Source organism: Phycodurus eques, chromosome 9, assembly GCF_024500275.1.
Source record: "Phycodurus eques isolate BA_2022a chromosome 9, UOR_Pequ_1.1, whole genome shotgun sequence".
NCBI lineage: Eukaryota > Metazoa > Chordata > Actinopteri > Syngnathiformes > Syngnathidae > Phycodurus > Phycodurus eques.
This window is the reverse complement of record NC_084533.1, coordinates 6,454,205-6,475,850: the sequence shown is the minus strand read 5'-3', so window position 1 is coordinate 6,475,850 and position 21,646 is coordinate 6,454,205. Positions and strand designations below refer to the sequence as shown.

The 21,646-nt window shown below is 42.5% G+C and overlaps 1 protein-coding gene across 2 annotated transcripts in view; it reads right to left on the bottom strand.

The window, feature by feature from the left end:
- LOC133407392 (neuronal acetylcholine receptor subunit alpha-7-like) overlaps positions 1-21,646 on the bottom strand; it is a 44,172-nt gene that overhangs the window by 15,837 nt on the left and 6,689 nt on the right. For both annotated transcript variants that reach the window (XM_061685223.1, XM_061685225.1), the window contains exons 2-4: positions 12,047-12,186; positions 5,962-6,006; positions 5,354-5,463 (exon numbers count right to left, since the gene is read on the bottom strand). In XM_061685223.1, the coding sequence (XP_061541207.1) occupies positions 5,354-5,463; positions 5,962-6,006; positions 12,047-12,186 (295 nt within the window). The remainder of the gene's footprint in view (positions 1-5,353; positions 5,464-5,961; positions 6,007-12,046; positions 12,187-21,646) is intronic.

The following is a 21,646-nucleotide window of genomic DNA, read 5'->3' as shown; positions in this document are numbered from 1 at the left end:
GGTCATCAACTGTGTAAGGAAAGTGGGAACATCCAGCAATAGTTTTGCTAAGTATTGTTACATAACTGTGGCAGCATGTTGGTTATTTTATGGGACTATGCCATATGCTAATGGTGTAATTTCATGTCTGCTTTAATATTTAGTTCATAGTTGGATCATGGAAAACTACAGCATATGACTTGTCAGACTAAATAACTTTAGCATCTGCATTTGCACCTATACAATAACAACTATTGACAATTTATTGAGTAGATGACAATCACATTTTAAAGTTACATAACTGAAACCGTGCATGGCAAGCCATGCATTGTAGACGTGAAATTGATGCTTTTCTTCTCGCGATATGTTTGTGTTTAAATCCTATATTTGACAGTGATTACAAATGTTTTGTGAAATTTGTATTGACCATCCTAGATAGAAACTTGACGTGTCCACGGTGTCTCTCAAAGTACAAGCAACATTTGCTGAATGTACCCAGCAGGATTAAATATTTAAAGTGTTTTCCATTTGCTACAGCACTTGTCCTCATTAAGGTCCATGCTGGTGCTGCCTTAACACATCTCAGTTTATAAAATACTCATATAAACAGTTAGCCATGTGAAGAAATTATTATTGTTTCCACACCGCTTATCCTCACTAGGGTTGCGGGCGTGCTGGAGCCTATCCCAGCTGACTCTGGATTTGCATTTGCACAGTTACCTTCCTGAGCGAGGACATTGAACCTAACTTGCGCTTGTCCTTCATGCAGTTCATTGATCGTCAGTCAAGTGAGACCTTTGACTTAGGCCTATGACAGAGGAGGTATAGTATATAGTTGTTTTCTATTTGAGTATTCTTGGTGTAAACTGCGACATTGGCCGTCTTGTCTGGCAAAAGCAAAAAGAGCAGATAAGGGACACTGAAGAATCAAGAACCAATCATCCGAACCAAGGTCATTTTATGGTCAGTTATCGGACAGTTTACAGTACTGGTGGGCTGCAGTTCTATGGTGCAACGCCATTGGAGGCAATCAGCAAAAACACAATAGTATGCTGATTGTTGAACAATTGTGTTTATTTTGAGTGACGGTTTAGCCTCACAATGGCAATTGATTCAATAGAGTGGAAAATAAGAAGTGCCACACTCTTATATTGCAATACAGGGAGGATGGTGATCTTGCCGGGCCCTAGCCCTGTCGCACCGCCTCCACTGCCCATGCAGGGCTATGCATGGCAGGGGTTTCAACCTCCCTGAGTCAGGTCTAGACCTGATTGCATCCCAAGAAGGTGTGCTATGCATGGCAAGGGTGTCCACTTCCCTGAGTAAGGCCTAGGCCTGTCCACATACCAAAGGGGTTCACTAGAGGATCATCAGCCAGGGACCACCATTCCTTGGCGTTTCGCCCCTTACCCCGGAACATCTCCTGGAGGCGTGGCAGTGGACAGTGGTGTCCCCATACCATTCTCTGTAGCTAACCTTCAGATTGTGTTTCCTCCCCAGGTCTTGTCGAGCCTCCTCAGCCAGAGCCAGTAGCTTGACTTCTCTACCTCCTCTCATATTTCCCTGTTTGCCATGTGGAGGTTGGCTCCCTGCAGTCTGAGATCTTTGAGGACACACGATGTTAACATTTACCCTTAACACTTACCCCACTTCCATGGGGTAGAGCTTTGCTCACTTCCTCTAATGAGTAGCCTCCGACCACTCTTCCCAGGTACATGGTAAATTTTTTGGGAGGTGAACCTGCAGCAAGGCTTCAAAAATATCCTACCCAAACCGTACCACCTTTCTTTGGGTGGCAGCTGCAGTGCTATACTTTGGTATTCTTGTGAAGGGTGGAGCTCAAGACAGCTGTTTGTTGATTGGTCGACAGAGTCCACTTGTCAAGTTGTTAAGGTATGATGATGTAGCTATCCCTAGTTTTACCAGGGTTTACCTGATGTGAACCATATACCCTGGAAAACTCCTGACCAAAACATTCATACTGCAGAGAGTGAACCTCAGGCAAATGGACTTTCTTGTTGCTAAAAAGGTTTCAACTTTCATCCAAAGGATATATCTTTAGTTGGGGTTGGTTGTTGGAAAGATGCTGGTATTAACTAAATTATTTTTTTAATGGTCTTATGTCCCTCAGATCTCGCCATTGGTTGCTTATCAGCCTTTTCCCAAGCCATTTATATCAGAAGAACCCTGTCCAGTTGTGAAGGACGAGATATCTCACATTGACACCCATAACAGGACATTGACCAAATACCTCAGCCTCTGTTAAGTCAAAGCAAAGTTGCATGCCATAGAAGTATTTGATTTAATAGAGAGGATGTCCCATTTCAATCCAGGAGCAGAAGTTTGTAAATATCGAGGCTACAGTGGATTGCAAAATTCATGACTCATCACATCAATTCTTCAAATTCAAATGAGTCAGTCTTTCCAGTATTTAGTCATTATGAAAGGTCACTAAAAGTCTGGATGTGACTGTGGTTCCAAATTACTGGAAATTTAAACAAAGAAGACTTTTGAAAAACAGCCTGGACATAATCTAAAGCCAGCACCGTGTCAGATAAATGATACTATGCATTTGTTAATATCCTTGTGAGAACAGTCGGTGAAGGGTGAATGGCCGATTTGTTGATCTAAAAAAGTATCGAGTGTAATGACAGTAGTTCGATGACTCAACAGGAACAATTTCTGATCAGATATATTTCAAATAATGATGCCATCTGACCTCATAGCTCCTACAGGTCATATAAAAACAAATGACCAGAACATTCTCCCTTCTGAGCAGCATGCTAATAAGAGCATCCACTATTCAAAACAACCAGATTAGTGTTACTGGATGCTCCCTGATGGTATGCCGAGTAATGGTGTGTGTTATGCCTGTGATGCCATTAGTATAACAATTAACTGCCTGATTTTATTTATTTATTTATTTATTGTTTGTGTGCATCTCTGCCTCATCGCACACACACACCTAAACTTGACTGTATGACCATATCATCATTTACAGCCATGTAGAGGATGTTTTCAGTTGCAATCCATATTTGTGGCTGAAACCTGTACTGTCCTTACTGTGGGAGGCAAACAAAATGAAAAACATAGGCAAAAACTAAATACCCCTGAATATTCGACGTTCAGCATTCGCGGACTTACCTATTCAGAGTTTTTTGGCGGAACCTATTCCCTGTTATTCGTGGAAACCCCCACTTATTCTTGTTATTTTTTTTCCGATCCCTATCTTCAATTTTGAAGAAAAAAAAAAAACTATTCATGGCAATTATAATCACTATTCGCAGTCTGGCCTGGTCCCAACCCTGGAGAATAGCGATTGTCCACTGTAATTCTATATATATCTATGTAATTCTATTCTATTGATTGTCAATTGAAAAAAATAAAATAATGATATCATATCCTACTCGGCAGAGGTAATACATCCATTGGCAAATAAAATTAGGCCTTTGAATAAACTTGGCTGACAACTATCTTACATAAGGATAATTAAAAAAAATACAGTATTAACATACTAAAATACATTTTTTTTTAAATTTACAGGCAGGAGAGTAAATCGTACAACAAAACGGGGGGGAAAGAACATTGAAATGCTGACTGCTTGACAAAATCCTGTACTGTGGAGGGGATTTATAAATTGTAGCGGTGAGAGCTCAGAAGTTAAAGTATGGAAGGAAATCGAATAGTGAATTATCGAGCGAAGGTGAGCTATGAAAGAGAAATGGAGAATGCGAGGAGAGGTGGTGAGGTAGGATAGATGACAGAGGCTATGAGGCAGGAAAGGGAGGTTGAGGGTAAAAGGTTGAGAGTGGGGAAGAGCGCAGTAGGATTAGGCTGGGTAATCCGGCAGGTCCAAAAGCTGAGCTTTGGAATATTTGGGTTAATACACACAAACCTTTGTTTTGTCCCCATGCTCCCTATTGAATGCAAGTGTGATACGACTCAACAACTAAAAGTGTTCTTTAATAAAAAATTACTGATTTCAGCCGTTAACTTCAAAGGTACTTTTTTATTTTGTGTGAAGTAATTCTGCATTTCAGTTTCATTTTTTAATGTCAAAGCAACAATTGTTTAGATTTTTAAACAATGTGCATTCAGCAGCATTGTGGAAAACTGATTAGCACATCTGCCTCACAGTTCTGAGGACCGGGGTTCAAATCTGGCCTCACCTGTGTGGAGTTTGTATGTACTCCCCGTGCCTGCGCGGGTTTTCTCCGGGCACTCCGGTTTCCTCCCACATCCCAAAAACATGCATGCTAGGTTAATTGAAGACTCTAAATTGCTTGTAAGTGTGAATGTGAGTGCAAATGATTGTTTGTTTATATGTGCCCTGCGATTGGCTGGCACACCAATTCAGGGTGCACCCCACCTCCTGCCCGAAATTAGCTGGGATAGGTTCCAGCATGCCCGTGACCCGCGTGAGTATAAGCAGTTCTGAAAATGGATGGATGGATGGATAATGTTTTCTCTCCAGAGAAATTACAATTCTGCACATTAAGATATATTACTATCCTTATCCAGAACGAGGGCGGCACACCAATTCAGGGTGTCCCCCGCCTCTCGCCCCCAGTTAGCTGGGATAGGCTCCAGCATACCCACGACCCTCGTGAAGCGGTGAAGAAAATAGATGGATGGAACATCTACTAAAATGGTGCTGTATAAGAAGGATTAGACTGCAACTGAAAAACGTGTTTAAAACACCTATTTTCTATGACAGAGAAAACACAAGATGTTCACATTCACATCAACTTGGGGGAAAGAAAAGATAGTAATGTGCATCAGATATTTGTTTTGCTTCAACCCCCATGGCTTAAAACAAGATAAAGCTAGTGTATAGAACAATTGAAGTGAATTCGAACAATACATTAGGATAATTACAAAGTCAGCCTATTATCGTCAGAAAAATCCATTTCGGATTAAAGGATTTAATGAATGTCTCAGAGGGATTTGGACAAACATGTTCACACATTAATCTTCAGTACCCTAGTTGTCTTTTCAAAGATTCAATGGCAGTTTGAGTCATAATTTTGACCAAAAAAAAAACAACCCCATTTTATTACTCAATTTCATTAATATCTACAGGTTCTTTACTCTGCTACTGTACCTATGCAGGGGGTGGGTATCTCCAAATTTGGTACTGGAAAACATATTTCCTCTATTTAGTGCCATACAAATTATTTCTAATCACAGGTGTTTTTAATGTTTCACTCCATCCATGAAACTAATTAATCTAGCCTAGTGCAGAACTGCTGTGCAATTTAAATAAAACTGTCTTAATGGAGACCTTTTGTTGTATTGCACACCAACAGATACAGTACATATCTTGCTGCTCCAAAATGTAGATTAGTTTGCAGGAAGAAGCAAGAACTCTGACCTGTTGTAGAGAAGGATGTCAGGAGTCCAGATCTGGTCTGAAGGGAATCGAAGGTTCTGAACACCAGGGTAGCTTTCTGGGTTCCAGCTCAGGTAGATATCAGTCCAGTACTGAGAGACATTGAGATATTATACTACTATATGACATTTATTTGCAATATTGTAATAATGTTTACATAGGCGAACAAGAAGTGTCATATCTTTCTAAGGGGAGAATTCTGATGATCTTTTATTCTGGAACAGATGCTGACTGCACAATCTCGTGAGGGCTTATAAAATTCTAAATATTTTCAAACACACGTGGTTTTTCCCCATCTGTAATTACATGCTCTGTAGCCTACATTTTACAGCCTGATACTGTAACTTTCTGTATTGCAGGCTTTGACTTGATAAACGATGCTAGGGTTGAGAACTGAATTACTCCTTGATTCTCATTTATATTTGAATTAAATGTTCATCATAAACAATGAAGACCCTTACAAATGTATGAGGCTGCATCATATGGATTAATTATTTGTTCTGTTCTTCTGGAGGAATGCACAAAGGAAATCCCACACAGACAGATGCCAAGTTCCCAACATCTTGTAGAAAGTTTTCCCAGCGACTCACCAACTGCAGCCAGGCATTTGTCATCAACACTTGGTTCTTCTCATCCTGACACCAGAAAGATAGAAAGAAAAATATTAGATTTTACATAAAAGTGATGCATCAGCTTATAAAATGTAATACTGTCAAATTGTGCTTATTTGACATTGTTAATTCATGTTTAAATTACAGATTTTGTGCAGTTGGCTTCACTTTAGGTTTCCATTATGAATGCATTACTGCATCATTGCTAACATCCTTTTCATTTGGTTCAATTATCCATGGCGAAATAATCATGACCTAATAACCAATTCAATTTCATACTAACAAATCGGTTCATCTGTCTTGATTTATGTTATTCAGATTACAAGGGTGGGACTAAACGTTTGGATTTTTACATTTTTATATTCTTAGTAAGAAATGTTTTCATTTATATAACTTAAATAATAAAAACGATTCCCAAAGTTGTCACTGATGGTGTAGCGGTTCACTCGACTGTCCATTCCTCCATCTATTTTCTATGCCGCTTGTCCCCCCCCACCCATTAGTGTCATAGGTGAGCTGGATTTAGGGCAAGAGGCAGGGTAGACCCTGGACTGGTCACCAGCTTGTCGCAGAACACAGAAAGACAAACAATCATTCACAGTCACAATCACACCTAGGGACAATTTACATGCTTCAGCTAACGTACTATGCATGTTTTTAGGCTTGTGGGAGGAAGTCGGAGTACCTGAACAAACTCACGCAAGCATGGGGAGAACATGCAAATGCCACACAGGAGAGCGTACAAAGATTCCCATGCCACTGGGCTGCCCCAGTAGTGATGCAGTTTTACTGTATGTATTTTATGCACTGTAGGAAATGAGGCTGCTTGTGTTCTGAAAGCTGCAAGGTGACATTTTCATTTTTGCAAGCTTGAGAATTTGATATCCCTACCCTGTAAACAAAACATTCTAAAAGTTCTGCATGTATTCAGGGGAAATAGAATTGCATGAAATGTGCTTTTGATTTCCTCAGTTCAGCATCAGTTTATCCACAAATTTACAAATTGTATTTACCCTTTCAGCTAGAAATATGGCACATATGGCACACAAAATTATGTCAGACAGCAGACGATGCAGATGTAAAACAGAGCTTAATGTAGGACTGAATGTCAGTCTCTTCAGGGATATAGCTCCCCTGTGGTGTGTTTGTTGGCTTATAACTTCACTGCTTAGGGATCTCCTCTCCTGTCAAAATTAAGTGTGCTTCCAACCATGCGGCTGTTCTTACTTTGACATCAACAACCAACACCCTCCTTCATGAGATGAGCATTCATTCTACTACAGGTACATTCTGTGAAGATTAATACAGTTGACCACAGCTATTTGTGGAGATAGGGACTGGGCCGGACTGCAAATTGCACTGAAAAAAGAAAAATAAATAAATAAATAAAAAAAAAAAATAAAAAAATAAAAATAAAAAATAAAAAAAAAATATATATATATATATATATATATATATATGTACATACACACACACACACAGCGACTGAAATAAGTTATTTAAAACATCACCATTTTTCTCACTAAATATATTTCCAAATGTGCTATTGACATGAAATTTTCACCAGATGTTGGGAACAACCCAAATAATCCATACATACAAAGAAAGTAGGACAAATAAGATCAGAAATCGAGTTTTGTGTAATGTTAAATTACACAGGGAAAAAGTATTGAACACATGAAGAAAGGGAGGTGCAAAAAGGCATGGAAAGCCAAGAAAGCACCTGAAATCTATCAATGATGAAATAGCAATCCAGCCCCATGTCAGTCCAAATGAATATCAGCTTGTTCAGTCCTAATTGATGGCCTACAAAAAGGTCTCATTGCCAAGGTGTGAGTCAAAACACATCTCATGATGGGTAAGAGCAAAGAGCTCCCTCAAGACCATCGCAAACTAATTGTTGTAAAACATAGCGATGGCATTGGTTACAGGCACATATCTAAGCTTCTGAACCTTCCAGTGAGCAGGGTTGGGGCCATAATCCGTAAGTGGAAAGCCAATCATACCACCATAAATTTGCCTCAATCAGGTACTCCTCGCAAGATTTCTGAGAGAGGAGTCCAAAGCATAATCAGAATAGTTGTCCAAGAGTCAAGGACCACCTGTGGAGAGCTTCAAAAAGACGTGGAATTAGCAGGTACTGTTGTCAAAAGGAAAACAGTGAGTAATGCACTCTGCCGCCATAGCCTGTATGCACGCTCACCACGCAAGACCCCATTGCTGAAAAAAAACGCATGTCAAAGCTCGTTTAGTGTCTGCTGAACAACATTTGGACAAGGCAGTTAAATACTGGGAGAATATAGTCTGGTCGGATGAGAGCAAAATTGAACTGTTTGAATGCCATAATGCACACCACGCTTGGAGGAGAAATAGCACAGTACATCACTCTAATAACCCCATGCCAACAGTGAATTTCGGAGTTGGGAACATGATGGTGTGGGGCTGATTTTCAGCAAATGGTACTGGCAAACGTCACATTATTGAAGAAAGGGTGAATGGGCAAATGTACCGAGGCATTCTTGACAAAAATTGCTGCCATCTATGAAGATGATAAAAATGAAACGGGGTGGACATTTCAGCAGGGTAATAATCCAAAACATACTTCCAAGTAAACTCTCAATTGGTTTAAAAAAATAAAATAAATAAAACTAGTAGAATGGCCCAGCCAATCACCTGACTTGAATCCAATCGAAAATCTATGGAAAGAACTGAAACTTAAAGTCCATAAAAGCCGACAGAACCTTCAAGATTTGAAGACATTTGGAGCCTTTAACTAACATGACAGAGCTATGTTCTCTCCCACAAAATATTATCCATCCATCCATCCATTTTCTGAGCCGCTTCTCCTCACTAGGGTCGCGGGCGTGCTGTAGCCTATCCCAGCTGTCATCGGGCAGGGGGCGGGGTACACCCTGAACTCGTTGCCAGCCAATCGCAGGGCACATAGAAACAAACAACCATTCACACTCACAGTCATGCCAGTGGGCAATTTATAGTCACCAATTAATGCATGTTTTTGGGATGTGGGAGGAAATCGGAGTGCCTGGAGAATACCCACGCAGGCACGGGGAGAACATGCAAACTCCACACAGGCGGGGCCGGGGATTGAACAAGGGTCCTCAGAACCGTGAGGCTGACGCTCTAACCAGTCGGCCACCGTGCCACCCACAAAATATTAAGAAAATATATTTTAAACACATTTCACATTCATGATCACCTGGAACGCTTTTTCACATTTCAAGTCCTACAGTATTCTAACCAGTTCACTTGTCAAGCACAAAAAAAAGCTTCAAGAGGAAATAGTCCAATTTCTCTCTGAAGATTTTCAAACTTTTGTTTGGTCAATACGTCTGCTTTCTTGTAATTTGTTGGACAATATTTGCCCATTGTGCCCGGATGTAGTGGTAGCGAATATGTTTGCCCTTTTTTTCATTCAATTGCGATTGCTCCTTGTTTGTCTTCCTATTGAATGTGCTGTGACTGGTTAGAGCGTCGGCCTCACAGTTCTGAGGAGCGGGGTTCAATCCCCGACCCCGTCTGTGTGGAGTTTGCATGTTCTCCCCGTGCCTGCGTGGGTTTTCTCCGGGCACTCCGGTTTCCTCCCACATCCACAAAATATGCATTAATTGGAGACTCTAAAATTGCCCGTAGGTGTGAATGTGAGTGCGAATGGTTGTTTGTTTGTATGTGCCCTGCAATTGGCTGGCAACCAGTTCAGAGTGTACCCTGCCTCCTGTCCGATGATAGCTGGGATAGGCTCCAGCAGGCCCGCGACCCTTGTGAGGATAAGCGGCTCAGAAAATGGATGGATGGATGGATGTGATGACATGGCTGATGCATCACCTGATGTAGCACCACTGAAGTTAGCACTAGCATTTTCTCGCTTTTGCTCATTTATTAATGCTTGCTGAATGAACTGCAGTGTCAGATTGTGAATCTTTGTTTCTCGTGCATTGGAAATTGTAGCATAACGTGGTGGTAAACATCCTAAAAGTGTTACAATTTGGTCTTCTTCAATTACAGCCCCGATTGTTGATAGCTGATCAGTTAGCTCCTTCACTTCTTTTCAATGCTTAGTCAAACGATCTCCTTCCTTCATTTCACACCAGAAATACGAAAATAATAATTTATTTGCCGAAGTATATCCCTCACAATGGCCTTTCAGCGTAGTACACATGTCTTTGGGAGTCTGGCAACTTGTTATCAAATACACCTGGGTTGTACAGTACTTACATTGAGCACAATAATGGAGAATGCAGTTGCAAAGTTGGAGAACATTATGCCACATGGATGCATAGTTACAGTCATAAACACATTAAACTAGAAAATGGCAACGGAAAATGAAGTAATTCCTACTGCCCACAGAGGGGAAACAACTGCATATTATATAACGTATAGTGTTACCTTGAGTTATGAGTGCCCCGACGTTATGATAATAATAAATTATTATTATTTTTGTTTTTTGTTTTTTTTTTGCTTTGTGTTGCAAGCCAAAACTTAAGGTAGAAGCGAGCGTCACACATACTGTAGCTCGAGTGAAATAAAAGTTGCTAAGACACTTTCCTTCATTTAATTAACGGGACAAACAGTCAAACAGACAAATACAAAATGAAAACACTTGCAAGGAGCCAGATGCAGTAAGCCAAAACTCGAGTCCAGATGCTCACATGCGGACTAACTGAGGTGATTCCTGACATAACTCACCAGCCACACCCCTTAAAAGCACACATGACAGCACAACAGTTGTTGTGACTTTCAGCTTGTCCCAATGTACAACAATCACACTTTTTAAAATCTGTTTCGTCCTCTTTACTCCTTTATTATGTTGAATTTTATTTAGTAAAAAAAACACTTCTATTTTACTTATACTATACACACAATAACACAAAAATGTGTTGGGGGTCTGGAACGGATTATTGCCATTTCAGTTAATTTCAATGGGTAAGATTGATTTGAAATCCGAGTAAATTGAGTTATGAACTTGGTCATAGAATGAATTAAACTCAGTTGTGTCTAGTGAGGATAAGCGATATGGAAAATGGATGGAAGGATGTGTCAAGGTACCACTGTATAACCAATGCCTCAACTTGTTCTGTCATGAACAAACACTACCTTTTAATTACCCCTCTGTTAAAGTAATTTCATTTGACTTACCCATAAGAAAATTATGGAGAAAAAAAATGCAATTTGCTGTTACAATGAACCCCCGCATATCCACGGTTCGGCATTTGCAAATTCACAGATTTTTGTAGAGAAACTATACTCCACTATTTGCTGAAAAGCTCCTATTTGCTGTTTTTATGCTCACGCAAGAGAAATGAAATTATTACTTGGCACCATCTGGTGAACTCTTGATGTTGTTGTTGTTTTTAATTCATCGATTGTAATTTATTTTCTGCAGTTGAGATGTTATGTTTTGTTGGGAGTTCTTGAATGCATCTCACTATCAAAAGTGAAACCGAAAGTATGTTTCTCCTTCTCTCCACATACAACTACCAATAGCTTGTGTAGTCTACTTTGCCATTACTTGCCTGTATTCCTAACATTTGTTATTGTGTGTAAATGCCAAACGGTGAGTTTCATGGCTTAATAACATTTGTGTCAAGTGCTAGTGCTCTTTTTTGTTTGCCCATGTGCGATATTACCTCTGTTTGTGCTAGCGTGTTATTTAGGCTAAGGCTAGTATGCTAGTTAATACTATTGATGAGCCTCATGTTAATGTGGTTTGTTTGTGTTGAATGTGTTCATGATTAATGAGTATATGTTAAATGTGTGGTGTTGATGCTTTATGGTCCTCTCAATTTTGAATGCTTTGCCACCATCCTGTGACATTTATGTGCAATTATAACCCCTTTTTAAGGATGATCGTCAATTATTCACAGATTTTCGCTTTTCGTGGCAGGGCTTGGTCCCTATCAACCACAAATAATGGGGTTCACTGTACATGATTCTATTGTTAAAAACCGTAAATGTAAATTCGGAAATGACAGGAAGCTTCTCAACAGCAGACACAACGGACATATTTAAATGCCATTGACTAACATATACCGTACATGCTCCTCACCACATCTATTATCTGCAGAAGAGTGAAACCCAGCTCCACCAGGATGGCAGCTGAGTCATTGATCACTGGTCTTTCCAGACGGTTGTAGTTAGCAAGCAGTTCCTTGTAAAGTCTCCTCTGGTACTCTCCTTGCAGGGATCCTGGAGACCAACACAGCAAGAGCAAGGTTACATGTATACATTTCATAAAACAGTAGATCATTTTTTACAGCGACATGTAAACCGCAGTACAGTACGGTTCAGCTCGCCCATCCATCGATTCGTACAGTCAGTCATCATCGGCAACGCATTTATCCTCAGCTAGATCACAAAGAGATCAAGTCAATCCCAGTTTTATGAATAGTACAGGAGCATGGGCAGGGTGTTGTTCGGCCCATTAATGCAAAAATGGCAAGCGTTATGGCAGGTTAGCATTTACGGTCAGACATAACAAAACAAGATACTGGAAGCTAGTCAGCACAGCATAATAGAGAGACTGTCTTAGATTACTGAGCAAAGAAAATATAGATTGAATGTGAATTTTTAGATGGCAAAAATGACTAAAAAGTTTATTTAAATACTGACTTCAGGTTGATATTCTATTTCTACGTCTGTTAACAATTAAACATGAACAGCCTTGTTTATTCTTGTAATAAAAAAATGGAAAAACGAAAAGAAAAAGTGTGGCATAGCCTGGGCTCAGCACTAATAAATAGAATAAGTACAAAATAAATAAATAAATGAGGAATTTTGACAATTATGAGCGTGACAATGTGTATAAAAGCAGCCTCATGAAAAAACACCCCCTTCCAAGATAATAGTAGCTGGAGCCTCCTGACTTTATCAGCCTGGGGAACTTCACTTTCACATTCAACCAGTCTGAGCAGTATTTATACACAGTATTTCAACATTCAGAATTGATTTAGATGGTTCTTTTTTTTCTCAATAATGGTCCACACCAAACTCTGCTTGGTTCAGGTTTACTTTCCATTTGCATAAAGGCAGTGAAATAGTTGGGCGCAAGCACGGGGAGAATATGCACACAGTAGGGCCTGAGTCGACTCGAGAAACTCAGGTGTGAGGCAGACGTACAAACAACAACTTCACTGTGCTGCCTAAATTCTAAAAAAATCAATTTCTCACGCCAATCATCACATCTGCTCACATCATCGCCTCTGTTGCCAAACGACAATCTATCCTTTAAAACTGATAATAACAGCCTGCCAGATATTGTTACTTTTTGCCTAGTGTCCTTGTGAGAATAATCTCATATGCTGCAAACACATATTTGCACTAACATTTATTGCAGATTTGAAAAGGACAGTTTCACTCCACACACCCACCCGGCCGCACCCGCGACCACAACCACACCTCTGACTTCTGCGTTAACCATCCATGAACAGGATGTGAGACGCATCTTCAAACAACAGAAGATTAACAAAGCGGCAGGACCGGAGCATGTGTCCCCATCCGGCCTCAAAGTCAGCACGGACCAGCTCGCGCCAGTCTTCACTCAGATCTTCAACAGATCTTTGGAAATGTGCGAAGTTCCATCCTGTTTCAAACGCTCCACCATCATTCCAGTCCCCAAGAAACCTGCAATCTCTGGTCTGAATGACTACAGGCCTGTCGCTTTGACATCTGTGGTCATTAAGTCCTTTGAACGTCTCGTGCTGGACCACCTCAAGAGTGTCACAGGTCCCCTGCTGGACCCCCTGCAGTTTGCCTACCAAGCGAACAGGTCTGCGGATGATGCAGTCAACATGGGACTGCACTTCTCCTCGACAGTGCAGGGACCTACGCGAGGATCCTGTTCGTGGACTTCAGCTCAGCGTTCAACACCATCATCCCTGAACTCCTTTCAACCAAGCTTCTCCAGCTCAGCGTCTCACCTGCCATCTGCCAGTGGATTTGCAGCTTTCTGACGGGCAGGACACAGCAGGTCAGGCTGGGGGAGGCCACCTCATCCACACACAGCATCAGCACTGGGGCGCCCCAAGGTTGTGTCCTCTCTCCGCTGCTCTTCTCTCTCTACACGAACGACTGCACCTCAGCGAACCCGACTGTCAAGCTCCTGAAGTTTGCAGATGACACCACTGTCATCGGCCTCATCAAGGACGGTGACGAGTCTGCATATCGACAGGAAGCGGAGCGGCTGGAGCTGTGGTGCGGCCGACACAACCTGGAGCTGAACACGCTCAAGACGGTAGAGATGATCGTGGACTTCAGGAGGCATCCTTCGCCACAGCTGCCCCTCACGTTGTCCAGCTGCCTTGTGTCAACTGTCGAGACCTTCAAGTTCCTCCGTCCTCAAAAAGGCCCAGCAGAGGATGTACTTCCTGCGGCTTCTGAGAAAGCACGGCCTGCCACCGGAGCTGCTGAGACAGTTCTACACAGCGGTCATCGAATCAGTCCTGTGTTCTTCCATCACAGTCTGGTTTGGTGCTGCTACAAAAAAGGACAAACTCCGACTGCAACAGACAATCAAAACTGCTGAAAGGATTGTCGGTACCCTACCCACCATTGAGGACTTGCACGCTGCCAGAACTAAGACAAGGGCGTGCAAAATCCTCTCGGACCGTCTGCACCCCGGTCACCAGCTCTTCCAGCTCCTTCCCTCAGGTCGGCGCGACCGATCAACGCAAACTAGAACTAGCAGACATTCCAACAGCTTCTTCCCTCTTGCGATCAACTTCTTAAACACCTAACCTATAATTCCATTACAACAAGCTGGAATGTTTTTGACTTGTGTTCGTTGTCACATTTCTGTGGGGCCAATTATGTATTACTCGTGCACTCACTGTAGTTGTCTCGCCATGCTGCACTATTTGCATATACTGGCCACTCATGCCAGAGTAGCATCTGCTCCATTTGCACACTGATTGAGGAGTATCTGTAACATTTGCACAACCATCATTGTCCCAGATGATCGCACTACTCGTCACTTTAAACCGCATACACTCCTTGAAGTCTCGGCGCCCTTTGCACAATGGTCATTGCACCGGACTATTGCAATATTAGTCATTCGAACTGCTCTAAGTGCTAGAAGACTCTGCATCTTTTTGCACAATTGTTTTTGTCAATGTCTTTATGTCTCCAAAGTGTTCTGTAAATTGACTGTCTGTTGTACTAGAGCGGCTCCAACTACCGGAGACAAATTCCTTGTGTGTTTTGGACACACTTGGCAAATAAAGATGATTCTGATTCTGATTTTCTGTAATCATGTAACATTGTAGATGAAATATTAAACTACATGGTATTTAATGGCTGCAGAAAGACTCAGAAGAAACAAACAATGCAAAGAAAATCTGTGTATCTTTGCATCGTGGATACAGACACATTATCAACTAAAGCCACTTTTCCACCAAATAATGAGCCTTTGTTCTTTTGTCACAGCATGAATGGAGGTCCACACAAACATGAAAAACATAATGCAGTCAATGCTGAGGGGAATTGATGCCTCTGCTGCTGACTGCCACTTAAAAGTGTGCTCCGGAGGAAGAAAATAATGAACACCTTCAATGCCCGGACAAACCATGTGCGGCTCGCACCAGGGAGGAAAAGAAGCATCCCAGTGTGGGGTGTGTTTCTTAATCATCTCAGTAATAGAGGTGATATGAGAAGCAGGTAGAGACAGGAGTCTCAACACAGGAATTGCACTTGCAGGGGGAACCATGGACATTTGCCGTTATTTCATCCCTCGTTCTAAAAGAGGTAAAAGAGGCTCTGAATAACACTCTTAGCCCTACAGGTTGCCCTGAAAACAGGCTTTATGTGGTCCTGACCTTCAGGGGAAGAGTCATCCACTGAGCTCACACTAACCGGACTGTATGGCACCCAGGCATGGCCAAAACGCAATTTGTCGTCGAACAGTGCTTTTGGTGGCCCTATGTTAGAAGAGATGTTATCAATTACGTCAACGCTTGCCAGGTATGCGCTGCTAACAACCCCTCTCGTCAACGTCCTTCTGGGGAGTTGCGACCCCTGCCAGTACCACAACGTCCTTGGTCAGACATGTCCGTAGACTTTGTGACAGGATTAACAACCACAAAAGGAAACACCTCCGTTTCACAGTTGGTGACAGGTTCTCTAAGATGGCACACTTTATTGCACTGCCGAAACTCTCCTCAGCTAAAGAAACTGCAGAGTTGATGATAAACCAGGGATTCAAGTTTCATGGTTTTCCCAAGAATTTGGTATCGGACAGGGGCCCCCAATTCGTTTCACGATTTTGGAAGAAGTTTTGCAGCTTAATAGGTGCTACCGTCAGTCTGTCATCTGGGTTTCATCCTGAAACCAACGGACAAACTGAGAGGCTGAACCAGGACCTGGAAACTGGGCTCCAATGTCTCGCTTCACAGGAACCACAATCCTGGACTCAGAAGCTGGTTTGGGTCGAGTTCTCTCATAATTCTCTCCCCTCTGCATCCACTGGTCTATCGCCTTTTCACATTGTGCATGTTTACCAACCATCTCTGTTTCCTGCCATAGCCCCAGAGTCCACAGTTCCATCTGCATTGACCTTGGTGAGACGCTCTAGGAGAACCTGGGAGCGAGCCCGCAAAATGCTGCTACGCTAAGGACAGTTCTACAAGACCGCAGCTGACCGTAAGAGGAGACCAGCCCCGAACTACAAAGTGGTTCAGCGAGTTTGGCTCTCCACCAAGCATCTTCCACTCTGGGTGGAGTCCCGGAAGCTCGCTCCCCGGTTCGTTGGGCCCTTCCCCATCACAAAGGTCATCAATCCTGTCACCATGAAGCTTAGGCTCTCAAGGTCAATGCGGGTCCACCCCGCAGTTCACGTCGGCCTGCTCAAGCCCACCCGGGAGTCCCCTGTGGTCCCGCCTTCCAGGGCCTCCTCCCCCCCGTTTCGTAGACGGGGGCCCCGTCTTCACGGTGAGGCGGTTGCTGTTGTCTCGTCAGAGGGGGAAGGGGTTGTAATATCTGGTGGACTAGGAGGGATACGGGCTTGAGGAACGTTCATGGGTGCCTTCTAGATTTGTCATTGACGACTCGCTCATTCAGGACTTCCACGTTGTGCATCCTGTGGCTCCGGGGCCGTCTAGGGCTTTGTTGTCGCATTCCAGCATTCCTTGTTTCCACGTCAGACTCATAGTAAGCCTAGACCCTGTTCTGATTGTTGACCTTGCCTTTTTGCCTCACGTTTTTTGGATAATGTTGCCTTTGCGGATTGCTTGCCTATGCACCGACCTCTGCCCCTTTATTAAACCTCTCTTTTTGAAACTACCCATTGAATTGGAGTCGTGCAATTTGGGTCCTGTCCTTTGTTCCGTTCCTGACAGCTACTGCTCATCACCTGGCCAATACAGTCCCAACAGTGAAGCATGGTGGTGGCAGCATCATGACGTGGGGATGTTTTTCTGCTGCAGGTACAGGATGACTCGTTGCAATCAAAGGAAAGATGAATGCAGCCAAGTACAGTGATATCCTTGATGAAAACCTTCTCCAGTATGCTCAGGACCTCAAACTGGGCCGAAGGTTCACCTTCCAACAAGACAATGACCCTAAGCAAACAGCTAAAATAACGAAAGAGTGGCTTCAGAACAACCCTGTGACTGTTTTTGAATGGCCAAGCCAGAGCCCTGACTTAAACCCAATTGAGCAACTCTGGAAAGACCTGAAAATGGCTGCCCACCAACATTCACCATCCAACCTAACAGAATTGGAGAGGATCTGCAGGGGGCATGACAGAGCATCCCCAAATCCAGGTGTGAAAAACTTGTTGCATCATTCCCCACTCTATATAAAGTGGAGGAACTGTTTGATCCCTGACTGATTTAGAACGTTTACCCACTGACAAAGACATGAACTGTCTATAATTTTAATGGTAGGTGTATTTTAACAGTGAAAGGGAGAGTACCAAAAATAATCTAGAAAATAGGATTTAAATTATTGATTATTAATTATCTCCATGAAAACATTACGTGGGGCAGCCGTGGCCCAATGGTTAAGATCATTGCCTGCCACCGTGGGGACCTAGGTTCAAGACCCCGACTGAACCATCCGCCAACATCCCCCGGACTCACGGCTGTGGTGTCCTTGAGCAAGACACTGATACCCCGAAATGCTCCCCGGGTGCTTCAGCCACTCCCTGCTTCAGTGTGTTACCATAACATGTGTATGTGTTCACTGTGATGGGTTAAATGCAGAGAACACATTTTGTGTGCATGTTCATGACAATAAAAGATTATTCTTCTATTCTTCTTCTTCTTACTTGGTGGGGAACCCCTTGTTGGCCAGTACCGAGGTCAGACATTTCTTGTAGTTGATCAACAGGTTTGCACACATCTTGGGAGGAATTTTGGACTATTCCTCTTTGCAGATCCCCTCTATATCCTTAAGGTTCCGAGGCTGTGCCTTGGCAACTTGAAGCTTCAGCTCCCTCCACAGGTCTGGAGACTGGCAAACCCACTCCGTGACCTAAATGTGCTTCTTCATTAGCCACTCTTTTATTTCCTTGCCTGTGTGCTTTGGGGTCTCTCCCATGGACATGCCCGGAACACCTCACCCTAATCAGATGCCACCTCATCTGGCTCCTCTCAATGCGGAGGAGCAGCGGCTCTACTCTGAGCCCCTCCTGGATGACCGAGCTTCTCACCCTATCTCGAAGGGAGAGCCCGGACACCCTGCGGAGGAAACTAATTTCGTCCGCTTATATCTGGGATTTTGTTCTTTCGGCCTAACCCATAGTTGAGCGTAGGAACGTAGATCAACCGGTAAATTGAGAGCTTCGCCTTTCAGGTTAACTGCTTCTTCACCACAACGGACCGATACAAAATCCGCATCACTGCAGAAGCTGCACCGAAAATGGGTCCAACGACGGCTCATATCTCAAAAGATTTCTGAGTCTGATGACTCGTATATCAAGTCTAACCCCCCCTCCAGGCAAGGAAAAACACAGAGAAAACGCATTTGGGGAATAAAGCAGAAACCTTGAGAAGGGATCACAGAGAGAGGGGTCCCCCTTCCAGGATGACCAAGCTGCTATGGATGCCGAGTGGGCAACATTAATCACATGACATGATACTGTACAATGATAGTTTAAACAGCATGGAAATCCATTGAAACAAATGCCCACAATGCCAATGTATCTCATTCGATTTGAAAGGAAACAACACACTTTGAAGGAGGAGCATAAACCTTGAACTTAATGTGAATGATATTCATTCATTCATTCATGTGTAGAAATATAGGCTAGGCTATAGAATTCTAAAATAGTATTTAATGGTACATACAGGTCGATGTGTGTGTACTGGAACTGGCCCAGAACTTTGCATGTCTGCATGTAGAATTAGTTCTGACTTAATAAGCAGAGTCAGAACACCTCTGAGCAGCAAAGCAAGTCCAAGGGCATCAGCACTACAAGGGGGACTGAGAGGCAGGGGTACTTTTAGTTTTGTAGTGCTGTACAAAAATGAACATATTTCTCATACTCCTTCTGCACAATGTTCTCCTCAAGGACCTGTTTCCTTGACACCACCATTTCATCTTGAAAGAATATTGGATTTTTTATAATGCATCCAATGACAAAATGAGATATGGAGAAAATTAAAATGTGAGACTTCAGTGGCGGTTCTAGCCCTTTTTTAGCGGGGTGGCCAGGCTAGGTCCAAGTGTATTTTCAGGGGGGCCGGAATACATCTGTCATGGGTGGGGGCTTGGTGTTTTAGGTCTGTCCATTTCATTTTGAGAAAAGCCACTGTTTACAGTGATGAAAATGTGTTTTTCATATCTTCATGCTCTGTGATAACTTTTCGCGAGTCCACACCCAATCATCAAACTACTGCTTACGGAGGATAAAACTCATGCTATTCTAGTATGAATGGGGCTCTGGTTAATCTGTTTATGGGTCAATTTTAGTTGAAACCAAATAAATTCTGCAGTCTCAATTTCAATCTGCAATCTCATTTAGAAGCACTCACTCTGGACAATTGACAACTGTCATTAAATTAAAGGTTATGTTTCATATGCTGTGGTCTTAATTTTAAAAACATAGTGCAGACATCTTTATCACAGAGCCGACACCACATGATGCCGATGACATTTTAATGGTGACACTTCAATAAACGTTCAGTAGTATGAAAATGATATTCATATGTGTAACTACTCACAATTTGTACTGGACTTACTAATAGTGGAACGCAATTTTGTCTTTTTTTATTTATTCATTTATTTCATTTTTTCTAATCGCTTGTAATGCAAAGTGATCCGATACACCAGACGTGTAACACAACTGGCATCTTCTAGCTCTTTCGTCATGCCCACAAACGTCTCCACACTCTTTTTTCTTCTCGCTTCAGCGGTTGGCATTATATTTTAGGTGCGACTTTCTGCCCTAGAGTGCACACAGCTTCAACTAATTAGTATATGAGGGGGAGAGAGAGAGAAAAAAAGAGAGAGAGAGAAAGAGAGAAAGAGAGTTTTACATGTCTATGAACCAAAACGAAAGGTTCCGACAATTATCATCCACCGTCCCACCCCTAGTTACATGCTTAGCTATACTAAAACATTCACAAGCTCATCATTTTTAATTTTTAATCGTCCTAAACCTCTCGATGCCACTTAATGTTTGACCAGCTACCTAAACTGTTAAAGGTCAGAGGACAAAGATGTTATGGGGTCAATTAAAAATTCAGATTTGAATTGTTTATATGTTATGTAATACATGCATGTCATTTACAGAAAGTTGTCAACTATAGTTTAGCTAAAAATTATGTTTTTATTACGCTTATTGAGCACTCCCCGAACATACCCGAAGCTCGAGACACCAGGGTGTAGTTACTTCATCCACTGCAAACGCTACCGGAAGTGACTTTGCAATTGCCAAACACAGCGCACTACACTCTACACGCAATGGCGAGCAATGTGTTGGGATATGAGAAGGAGGAGGATTTCGACATGCAGGAGCACCCAACTGAACTTGGCATCATCAAACCGTGCATGTTTGAGATGATCAGGAGGTCAGAACAGACTGGTATGTTTGCGCATCCCATAAATCCATAATTTACTTGCTCCAGCATCCTCACTTGTCGACAGAGTCATTAATAAAATTGCGAAATTTTACGACGGCAAAAATACAAGGACGGGAACAACTGCATGGAACAGCAGCACACAACGGCGAATGAACAGGCAACAGTTTCGTGTCGAGTCATTAAAAAATTAGTGCGCTGTGTTTGGCAATTGCAATGTCACTTCCGGTAGCCTTTGCAGTGGATGGAGTAACTACACCCTGGTGTCTATCCAAAAACAGTCTGCCACAGGGACCCATTATCCCTTTCGCACAGACTCGTATCTCGTGAACACACACCCAAATGTACAGCAATATCTGATGTTTTGGTGTCTGACACTTAAGCTTACTACACTACTTTATTTTAATGCTGGCCCTGTTGGTGTTCCCAAGTATTACTGTATTTTAGGTGGTACTTGAAAAAAATTGAGAACCACAGGGCTACATGTTGTGACCCTCATAACTATATAAACTGTATATAATAACTCATAACTACTAATAACGAACTCATAATATTAACTATCCATCCATCCATCCATTTTCTGAGCCGCTTTTCCTCACTAGGGTCGCGGGCGTGCTGGAGCCTATCCCAGC